Source organism: Leptonychotes weddellii, chromosome 8 (genome assembly GCF_054177405.1).
Source record: "Leptonychotes weddellii isolate Sample4059 chromosome 8, ASM5417740v2, whole genome shotgun sequence".
Lineage (NCBI taxonomy): Eukaryota > Metazoa > Chordata > Mammalia > Carnivora > Phocidae > Leptonychotes > Leptonychotes weddellii.
The window spans coordinates 94,083,568-94,095,721 of NC_138376.1; the positions used below are offsets into that span (position 1 = coordinate 94,083,568).

The following is a 12,154-nucleotide window of genomic DNA, read 5'->3' on the forward strand; positions in this document are numbered from 1 at the left end:
ATGATCCACATGCTCCAGTTTTATCCTGAATAAAATGATTACTAACTGTGCTCAGATTTATTCTTGTGGCTAATAGGCACTTAAATTCTATTTAATCTTTTTTTCATGAATATTTTTCTGTCGTGTTTCTACTTAATGATTTTGAAGTGATTTTTAATTAGTTAAGAGGATGGAAAACTATACTTAATATTTCTGAGGTGAAACTTTCAGTTTAATTTTAGATACTGAACTATCTATATGTACTCAAGTTTATAGTATGCTTTTCCTTAGCATTTGAATCTCAGAATCTTAGAAATGAAAGTCCTTCTAGATTAGCCTCCCCCTAAGGAAGAATAGCCTCTATATCTTGATGTAAGGAACACACTGCTTAAACACTTTGTTGAATAGAAAATTTTTACATTTGGAAGGACTAAGAGATCATCTAATTCTGCTCCACAGTTGTAAAAATAAGAAAAACAAGGATAGGCCTAATGATTCTATATTTACACTCATATATTGGCTCAATTGGGCAATTGTTTAAATTTCTCTTCCATTTTAAGCTTTTTAAAAAAATTCACAAAGTTTTAATTACTAAAATTTAATTTTTCAATGTTTATCCATATGATGACTGTTCACCACATGCAGTTTTGTTTATGTAAGAACACCATCTACAAAGTTCATAATAATATGGTGTCATTAACAAATAATGCATATTTAATTATTATTTTTTTCTCTACTAGTTCCACTTTAGAACTGAAGAATTTAATCATTTTATGTCCTGGTTTCTGAAATGCGGCAACCTTCACTATTGGAAATCATATTTTGATTAACTAAAATATTCTCTTAATTGAACAGTATTTAGAGGCATAGTTCTTTGAAATCTGGTCATCTAATAGTCTTTTCTTCAACAATCCCTCTGTTTTCACTCAACCCACAGATATTCATTGAATGCATACTGTATGCCAGCCTTGTTACAGGCTTCTAGAACAGACTGTTAAAGAAGACCTTAAGTGAACTCATGCATAAGTGTGAATGAAAGAAAAGGAAAGATGATTTACAGGTGATCTAATTTATTACTCTTTTTCTTTACCTTTTCACTGTTGGATTTAAGTCAGTTTGAAGGAAGAAAATTAAAAACAGGGAGATACTGGGACTCCAGTCTATAATTCAGATCTTTTAAAGTTAATTGTCTTGACTGGTGTCCTTCCCTGCCCAAGTAAGTAGCAAGCCCCTGGATGCTTTAGAGTGACTCTTTTGCTCATCTGGCTAGTAACAAACAAATATTACTAAATGTTTTCTTCTGAAAGAAATCAAGATTGAAAAAGAGAAAAGTAAATGGGATTTAGGAGGCAGGTCAATTTTGAAAGTGAATAACAAGGAAGAAAAGGTACACTGTAAGAAATTAAATGCCAACAAAAGAATAAATTAAGCTTAATGAAACATGATGCACTCTTTCTAGATGTAATATACAAATATCTAAAGATGAATCCTCCTATAGTAGCACACAGCACCTAGCAAGTGCTAAAATGTTTTATCTTTGTCTTTCCTTAGCTCTCACTGTAAGGATAGCAACATTTACTGTGTTAAACATTAGTATCTCCTGATGTTTCTAGGTACTTGCTTTCTGAACAAGGAGGAATAGTTAATGGTGTTTGTGTGTATGTAGGTGTATGTTTGTGTATGTGTGTGCTCCTTTAAAGTGGGGAAATTATTTATAAAGTGTTGCTTAATACTCAAAATTCTAGTCTGGCCAATTTAAGATCTTCACAAAAAGAATAACTGAAAAACACGATTAATCATGAGTTAGAGATAAAATAGAGTTACATTTTTGGACTTCAGCAGAAGTTAGATTAACTAAATTTCTACTTCTTACATGATATGAGGTCTAGTTTACTAAATTACATTAACAAAATTCATTCCACCTTTCACTATATGAATTTCCCATAATGATGTAAAGTTTAGCTTAATCAATGTTTCCTAAGTACAATTATAATTCAGTCTAAGTCCAGAGGTTCAATATACACAGTTTTATATAGATCACCAAGTATATTTTAAATCTAGTTAAGAATTTTGAAAATCATATTTTTCCCCAGTACAAGATCATGCTGCAAACTTAAATGAAATAAAATGACTCTTCAAGAACTATTTAATTGTACTTTAATGCATTATAAATTAGTTTTAGATTATTTATACTTCTGAAGATAACTAAACTGCATAAGGAAGAGAAGTACACAATAGATTTAAGAGACTCATCCTATGAATAAATTTTAGAATAACAAGGATAGGCCTAATGATTCTGTATTTACACTCATATATTGGCTTAATTGGGCAATTGTAAATCTGTAAAATCTGTAAAATGTCATTGACTTATTTTTACATTAATTTTTGATTTTTTAAATCACAAAATATATTTTTCATATCAATTATTAGTCATACATATATCATCTCAAAAATATGCAATTTATCCAAATACTCTCTTTCTTATGATTTCTATGGTTGAAAAATATGAGGCCACTGCTTTACAATATTTAAAACCAAAATGATTTACTAAGTCAATATAAAAAGAGCCATTGAGAGAACCTCATATTTTTACATAAGCTAAGAGCCTAACCTTTTAGGAAAAAAGGTATTTTTAATAAAAAAATGAATTATAAGATTATCTGAATAAGTAAGTTCACAACTCTAAGAGCCATTTCTAGTCTCCTACCTACTTGAGGAAACATTATAGAATTAATGAAACTGACACCAACATGCAAGTAAGAAGAAATAAACAATCTGTGTTTAAATTTCTCATCTCTTAGGTACTGTTATTAGTGTGGGCATTTTACATTCTAGCCAATCTTCTCTTAATATGCTGTGGCTGTAAAAACAAATCTACGAATGCCAAAGATGAGCAATCAGCACCTTTACATAGAAAGGAAAAACTGTGAAGCTTAGTGAGATCAAAGTGGTTTGATAGTTTATCTCACCTGTAGTAAAGCTGATGTGATAAGGAAATATGCCTAAGTAAAGACTCTGCAATTAATAAGGAATTTATCATTCTTCATATCCTTTCCCATGTTTTCTCATCTGAGCTCCACATGTTGTTGAATAGACAGGTCTGATATAATTAACACCGTTTTATTTTATTTTATTTTTCCAGAAGAAATTTAGGCTCAGGGCCTTGCCTAAGTGAACAAGTTAAAGTTGGGATGTAGTGCTCCTATTCCTCTACTTTATATTTCAGAGAGGGAAATACCCACATCAAAAAGAAGTTGACAGAAATATTCCATTGAATTGTAAAATTTCACAGAGCCCCCAGAAGCCAAAATTAATTTGAAAACTTTTTCAGTGTAATTGCAATCTGATTTTATTTTGAAAAGCCCGAGGAAATAAATTTTTAACCAATCATTTAACTTAATTGAATCCTTAACCTTAATTTACTTATCTGAAATGTGAGAAATTAAAGGATTTTCTTGATATATTTAAATCAAAAATAATTTTTTGATATTACAAATTTAATTACTCCCAAATTTAAAAGGAAAAATTATTTTGACATTCTTGACAAAATTATTACTAGTTCTGATTTAAATATTAAATTAGATGAAAAGTCAAAGACTGGGGGAACCATAATTAAAGTTATTAGCACTCTGAGCTCTAATACAAGGCCCAACATCACTTTAAATGTTTTACCTCTACTGTACTCTTGCATTTTTCTCAAGCATACTCTAGAGTGATATATTTATTATATAGCAATATAAATAAAAATAAATGCACTACTTGTAACATTCTGATTTTTAATATTGAGGTTTCAGACCTCTTGGGAGAATCACTTGCTGAAGTCATAGTATAAACTCAAATAATTTACTTTTGGTGTGTTTTTTTTTTCTTTAAGTTTTACATATTATTTTTAAAGCATGAGAGGTTATTTTTGCATAAATAGAATTATGTCATCTTTATTCTTTAACTTATGATCAATCAGGTGGTGTTAAAACCACAAATCAAACAGAAAAATGTCTAACAGTTACAGATCATTTCCTTATTCCCAATAATCTTCAGCATTTTCCCTGATATAATTAAGAAGTCTGTGGAGTTTCCTGCTCTGAACTTATACTCAAAGTTTAGTTATACAAAAGAACAAAAACCCAGACTGCTGCCTCACATTCTCCCTGGCACAGAAAAGCATGCAAGGACAGTGATAGAGAGCAATAGATTTAACAGTTATTGTCTTCCTCCTGTCTGAATCCAGTGCTTTCCTCCTCATGTTGTTGTCTTTCTAAAGAAGATAATGTCAACCTCCTTCATTTTTTTTTTACCTTGCTCCACTGTCTTGGTTGTTTTCTCTTCCTTCTTTCCAGGTACCGCTGCAAAGCAGAGATAAGGTTTAAATAAAAGTTCCAGATGGAAATACTGCTTCTGCTCAAAAAAAAAAAAAAAATTTTTTTGTAACTCATTCATTGCCAGCTTTTTCTTCTAAACAAACTATTTTAAAGCCTTTCAACATTTCTCATTTCTCTATAAACCAACTGAAACTATCTTAAATCTAATGTTAAAGAATTAGAGGAAAAAGAAATAACTACTTACCTTCTTCTGACTAGTTTTTCCACTCTTTTCTACCTTCTTCTTTTATATTCTGCTTTGATAAACAGGCTCTACAAAGAATTCTACTTGACAGGACTATGATTAATCGACTTACAATTCAGGTTATGGCTGGAGTCATTCAGTGTCTTGAAAATGTCAACCAAGATGTTCCTTTGAAGTCAAGCTTAACTTAGCTTAACCAACTGAAAGAATAGTGTGGTCATGCTTGAGATTCATTTAAATATTAAAGGCATCCCAAGTCATAAGTAACCAAAGGAGAAATAGATTATCATTTAGGTGCTGTTTAACTGGAACTATGCTTTCTCTAAGAGTTATTGCTCTCAGTAGAGTACTCACTGTTTACCTATTTATACATCAAAACAGTAGAAATTATTCATACAAAATTAGTATTCCCCACTGAAATAATTGACTCAAGTGACGATCTACAGAGGACACTAGCAACCATTTGATGAAAGATGAATGGGGGACTGAATACTTCCATTACAACCAAGTACCACCCCACAGAGTTGCGAGGGGAAAACTGCAACTTTGAAACAAAGCAATGTGATTGTCACCAACTTAACCACTGATGAAACTTGGAACCATTCATTCGGAATGGGACATCCAAACAGTCTGGCTTCTTAATGATATGCAGTGTGATATATATATATATATATATATATATATATATATATAATATTGCCCTCTGAAGTATTCTTGCCAAAGCATCCAACTATCCAACTGGAATCCAGTTAAGCCAAAGATTTAGCTTTCAGTTTAATCAAAACAGGATGTAAAAAACGTATTGAATAATATTCTGAAGAAATCATCAAAGCAATCAAAAATGTCTACAGTGTAACTGGCTATGATCTCTTCAAAAAACAAAAAAACAAAACAAAACAAAAACAAAACCAATGTCATGAACTAGAGAAGGGAGGGAAAGGTAGCATAACTTTTTTCAGAAATTTGCTAAATTTACTCATTAATTATAATAGTTCAGCTGTAGATCCTTTTGATTGTTTCAAGTAGATAATAATTTCATTTGTGAATAATGAGTTTTATTTCTTACTTTTCTATTTTTATACATATTATTTCTTTTTCTCACCTTATTGCACTGGCTAAAATCTCCAGTACAATGTGTAATAGAAGTGGTAATAACAGACATCCTTGTCTCGTTTTAATTCTCAGATGGAATTTTTTCATCTTTTCTGAGAATGATATTTGCTAATGGTTTTTATTTATCTTATCAGATTAAGGAAGCTTCTTTCTACTCTAGTGATGAATTATATTAAATGGATCTACTATGATGAATGTAATTTCCCTTTATTCTATTATTCTGGTTAATTACATTTTTTTGTTGTTGTTTTTCAAATTGCATTCCCTAAATAAAACCAACTTTATCATGTTTTATCTTTCATGCACATTATCAGACTTGATCTCTTAATATTTTGTTAGGGTCTATGTCTCTATGTTCACAAAAGAAGTTAGCTTGTATATTTTCTTTGTTTTTTAGATCTCCTAATATTTTGTTAGGGTCTATGTCTCTATGTTCACAAAGGAAGTTAGCTTGTATGTTTTCTTTGATTTTTAGTTCTTGTTAGGTTTTGTCATCAAGGTTATTCTAGCTCCATAAAATGAGTGGAAGGTTTAGGATAAGATTGGTGCTAAATTTTCCTTAAATGTTTGAAAGAATTCACCAGTGAAGTTATCTGGCTAGAATTTTCTTTGGGGAAGAATTATAGTTATGGATTCAAAATATGAATTTCATTACAATATTCAGATTTATTGGAAAATATTCCTATTTTTAATTTTCTGTAGGATCTGTAATGATGCCTCCTTTTAATTTTCTGACGTTGATGTTTTGTGCCTTCTCTTTTTTTCTTAATAAGTTTTCATAAGAGTCTATATATTTTATTAGTTTTTATGGCAAATCTAATTTTGACTTTTTTGCTTTCCCTATTGTACAACTTAATTTACTACTTCATTAGCTTTTATTATTACATTTTTAAAAATTTCTCTTCCTTCTACTTTCTTTGGGTTTAATTTTCTATATTAAAAAAATATTGGCTTTCTAGATACTCAATTTTCAGCCTTTCTTCTCTAATGAATATTTGTAAAGAGTGTAAATTTTACCCTACCACTGTTTAGCTGCACCCCAAGTTTCAATGTAATGTTTTTATCATACATTAGATCACATATTTCCAAATTTTACTGTCATTTTTTCTTTGATACATGGGATATTTAGACATGTATTGCTTACATTTTTACACTATCTAGTATTGTTTATAACATAGCAAATGACTGATATATTTTTGCTTCGTGATTAAATGTATTAGTTGACAATATGTCTTAATAAGAAATATTCTGAGTTGAGAGGGAAAATGGGTAAGCTTTGGTGTTAGTGATTTTCCAGGAATAGGATGGATTTTAGGTGTAGCCAATAAGATGTGAAGAAAGACAAAGGAGCAGGAAAGCCTTAGGTATGCCTAGAGGAAAGTGAACAAGTTTAGCTGAAGCAGAATGTTCCCACAGAGGAGATATGGAATAATTTAAAATAAAAGATGAGGCCAATTACAGAAGGCCTTGAATTCCAAACTAGAGTCAGACTTTACTATGCATACTTTATTTTTTTTTTAAAGATTTTATTTATTCATCTGAGACACAGAGATACAGAGAGAGAGAGAGAGATCATGAGCAGTGGGAGAGGCAGAGGGAGAGGAAGAAGCAGACTCCCCACTGAGTCAAGAGCCCTATGTGGGGCTCCATCCCAGGACCCTGGGATCATGACCTGAGCTGAAGGCAGACGCATAACTGTCTGAGCCACCCAGGCGCCCCTACTATGCGTACTTTAAATAAAGGAGCTAGTAAGATGTGTGGTACATTAATGGAACTGAAACACTGAAAATTTGTAATTATAATAGAACCCATGGGTACATAGTCTTATTCATAATTATTTTACCCAGAAGAATCGTTATAAATATTCTATAGCAAATATGTACTTTTCAGTTTATTTTATTTTAATCCTCTGAAAAGTAAATGTCTCTCAGCAAACAATTTGAATGTGACTTACACATAAAGACCAAGTTTTCTTTTCAATGATGGGTTCCACATTCATATTAAATAGAGGAAGATCGTCCCCTAAAGGGGTTTTTTTGTTATTCAGAAAAGGTCACTGAAAATGCTGATTATCTGTACAGAAAAGAACACATTTTGCATGAAATGATGATCCTTTCATTTCTACTTCTGATGTAAAATTCATCAAGCCTAATTCTATGGAGAGTAAACTTCAGAAATAAATAGCTCATGTAAGTAAGTGGATTTTCTAACTGCCTGGAATCAAAAGAAGACCTCAATCAATTTCTTTTTCTATGCTACAGGGTACCTGAAATCTCCTTTGGTGCTGAGAGAAATTCTCTTTGCCCTACATTTGGAAGGGTTTACTTTGGGGGGGGGGAAGCAGATTTATATTGCACTCCTTCAGAGATCCTGACTAATATAAAGGAAATAAAGTCACTAACACTCTTAGAAAGTAATGCCTGGATTAGAGATAGTCCTGAGGTAAACTGTGAGACTGAGAAACTGGTTTCTGTAGTTCCAGGCCTTTATTTCATTATTCTTCTCCTCAATTTTCTTTAGGGACACAGTTCTCCAAAACAATTTAATCTCTCCTTTCTTGACCCTCATCACTCATGAAGGTTCTGATGTGTTCCCATTAGCAGTAGGGGCTTGTACCTAGGCTGTGAGGCTTACTTGGAGATAGGGTATGTTAGAATCCTGGTAAAGAAGTTAGGAGTAGGAAAATATTTACAGTTTGAAATGTCCCCCACATGATATTTATACATTACTTCTGGGGGGTAGACCTACAGCCTTAGCATGATACACTATTATTTCCAAGGAAATAAGAATGTAATGTTATCTGCCCAAGGGTTGTTCAAATTTTAAGGTACAGCCTGGGGATGTCAATGATTGAAACAATGGAATAAATCATTAATTGTGAAAGAAACAGTCTTACATCTTGGATATAAGGATCCTTGGATATCTATATTATGGCGGAGAAACAGGAAAGAGAGACTTCTCATCAATTCTTAGATGATGCTAACTAATCAATATATTCATAAGACCATCCCTTCCTGCTACCATCTTTCCTGAATTTTACATTATATTCCCGAATTTGGAATTATGAGCAATATGGTATTTATTGTAGCATTCAAAACAGGACATGCATGTCTGAAAATGAAGTTGAAAGGGATATAGGGGTCAGATCTTGGGGGACTCATGTTATTTTAACAAGGTTGGACTTTATTTATTTTATGACCAACTTGGAAAAAGAGAGTTTTAAACTGAATGCTTTATTCAGTTTTATGACCTTGATAACTTACTATGATTTGGGGCAAATTCTGGTAAGATCAATATTAGTGAAATAAAAATCAAAAACCTAAGGACAATAGTGAGTTCATTACAGTGGTTCAAGCATAATATAATGAAAGCTTAAATTAAGATGGAAGTCACAGTTATGAATAGGAGGAAATATATTCAAGAAATATTTAGGGGATAAAATCAGCAGAACTTGGAGACTGAATAATCAGGTGAAGGAGAGAAAGATCAAAGATCAAAAATCACCCCCAGTTTTCTAGTGAGATAAAGGGTAGATTATGATTTCACCAATAATAATGAAAACCAAGTTGGGAAGGGGGAGTGAGGTGTTTAGATTAAGATAAGTTGTATTTGAAGATGTTATTGGACATTTGAGCATACAAGCTTGAAATTTTCAGGGAAATGCCTTTTCACAGAGAAGTCCTGAAGTGGCAACATACAATTGGGCATCTTCAGCTTATAGGTCAGAGTTTCAACCTTGAAAGTTGATAAATCTCACAAAGAGACAGTATAAAATGAAAAGTTCAGAGTATTAATAATGGAATCTGGGAACACCAATAATTTAAGAGTCAGCAAAGAAAAAAAAACACAAGTCAGAAATAAAAGGTCAGACAAATTATGGAGACCCAGGAGACTATGTTGTCATGATAGGCCAATAAAAGAGAAGCTTAGAGAAGAGACAAAGTAGTAAATACACTTGAGAAACCTAGCAATGTGAGTACTGGAATGGCTCCTTTGGTTTAGCACTGATGACATCATCAGCATTATCCAGAGCATCAGTGGCACGGTAGAGACAGAAGCCTCATCCTTAGGGGGAGATGAGAAGCAATATTAGCATTCCAGTATCCAGAAAACTGGATAAAATGTGGAGGAAAGAAAAATGGTAGAGAGAGAAATAGTAATCAAGAAAAAGGAGTTTTGGGGCACCTGGGTGGCTCAGTCTGTTAAGTGTCTGCCTTCGGCTCAGGTCATGATCCCAGGATTCTGGGATCGAGGCCCGCGCGCTTCAGGCTCCCCGCTCAGCAGAGAGCCTGCTTCTCCCTCTCCCTCTGCCTGCCGCTCTGCCTACTTGTTCTCTCTCTCTATCTCTCTGTCAAATAAATAAATAAAATCTTAAAAAAAAAAAAAAGAAAAAGGAGTTTTGAAGTTGAGAATAATATCTCCAAAATGAGGAACAAAATCAATAACAAGAAAGAGGATGATGCGACAAAAAAGCATGGATGCCAGATTAAAGAGGACACAACTAGAGAAGCTGGTCTTGAAAAGAAGGATAAACACTTTACCTCTGAGGTCAAAAGGGAGATTGCTCTAGATTAAACAAGAACACCAAGCTGCTAACCTGTGTCTCCTTTTATTCCAAACCATTTTCTTCAGCATAATTGCCTGTGTTTTTCACCTCCCCTTCCCTCAATCCATTTGTCATCCTTTAGCTTTCAAGTGTGCCTTTCCCCTGAAAATTTTCTTTTCTTTTTTTATTTTATTTTTTTTTTAAGATTTTATTCATTTATTTGAGAGAGAGAATGAGATAGAGACAGAGAGAGCATGAGATGGGGGAGCGTCAGAGGGAGAAGCAGACTTCCTGCTGAGCAGGGAGCCCAATGCGGGACTCGATCCTGGGACTCCAGGATCATGCCCTGAGCCAAAGGCAGTCGCTTAACCAACTGAGCCACCCAGGCACCCCTGAAAATTTTCTTTTAAAAAAAATTAATAATTATCCACTTGGCAATGACTTGGTGACCTCCACCTTGTCACTGAAATGGTTTCTTTTCCTGTGGTTACTATGACATTATAAATAATTACATCTATCTTTCTTTTAAACTCTTACCTTTCTATCACTTTTTTCTGTTTTTTTTTTCCTTTGGATTTCCTTGCCCTCTTTCCTCCAAATGCCCATGCTTCCTAGCATTCCAACCCAGTTCTGTTCTCTTTCTAGGCTATCTCTTCGTGACAAGCTCATGGACTTTTACTGTTTCCACCATTAACCCCAGGCAGAGGGCACCACTTATAATATTTCAGTCTTGCCATTATCTGGAGTTCTAGTTTTACATTTAGAGCCACCTATGTGATGTCACTTGCATGTGCTACTGGCACTTTAACTAGAATATGTCTAAAATCTTGTTTTCCCTCCTCAAACTACTTCTCATCTTCCTTCTTATTTTTATGACTATCAACCATATTCTTCTAGCACCCAGTCTGAAAACTTATTATTGCCATTAAATAATTTCTTTTTTTTCATTCCCAAAGATGGTAAGTTGTCAAATTCTATTAATATCCCTCTTTTGTAATCTCATAATTAATACCAGGTCCTAATACATGTCACCTAAATTATTACATCCTAACTACCCTGCCTCTTCCTAAAGCAAATGTCTGAATATTATTCCTATACTTAAAATTTTCATTAACTCTCTATTGTCCATGCAATAGAGTCCAATTTTAAAATCAGGCCCTTTTACAGTATTATTAGCCTAGGCTGCATTAATTCATACCATGTTCCTGAGACTCTTGTTCTCCTCATATATATCCTGCAATTTCCCACCACTTTGCCTGGTTCCCTCCCAACTAATGATTATATAACATTATTTAAGACTTAGCTCTAAAGTCACCTTATATAGTAAATCTTTGCTTTTCCCCAGGTAAGAATAATTTTTAAATTCCTATGGAAACTTATCTGTATTTATCTCTTTACCCTGTTGGCTTTCAACTGTGAACTGTAATTACATAGAAAACTCTTAGGTGATAGAAAAAATTGAGGTCTAAACAACCTACATTCCTATTTTTCAGTATTTTAAATTGCTCAATAACCATATTAACATCTGCATTTGCTCTTAATTCTGTACATAGTATGTGAACCATAAATATATATTAAATGAAAGTAAAAGTGATTTGAATGCTGCCAAATTTAAGTTAAAAAGATGATATATTGATGATTAAATACTATATATCCCCAAAGAAAATATAACTTAAAAGTAGGCTTAAGATCAAACACAATTTATACTGGATATATAAATTGGCACATTGTAATTAATTTAAAATATTAATTTTTTTAACTGAAAATTTTAAAACAAGCACAAAATCAGTAATTTCCACTTAATATTGTACACATAGTTCCTAGTTCAAACCTCAATGTAGAACAATTTACAATGTTTTGAAAACAAAAATAACACTTAAATAATTTTCTTACTTTACTTATTTTTGAAAAACTAGAAGTTGAACATCTTGTGAAGTATGCTAAGTATTATGG

The 12,154-nt window shown here is 32.6% G+C and overlaps 1 protein-coding gene across 17 annotated transcripts in view; it reads right to left on the minus strand.

Moving 5' to 3' along the window:
- The window catches only part of TRDN (triadin), a 373,567-nt gene that overhangs the window by 113,250 nt on the left and 248,163 nt on the right, over positions 1-12,154 (minus strand). For 16 of the 17 annotated variants that reach the window (XR_014147926.1, XM_081828915.1, XM_081828916.1 and 13 more), the window contains one exon: positions 4,275-4,322. Coding sequence is in view for 16 of the 17 variants with exons in the window: in XM_081828915.1 (XP_081685041.1) it covers positions 4,275-4,322 (48 nt within the window). In the remaining variant the exon portion in view is untranslated. Of the gene's footprint in view, positions 1-4,274; positions 4,375-12,154 lie in introns of those variants that run through there. The other variant, XM_081828919.1, reaches the window with a different exon arrangement.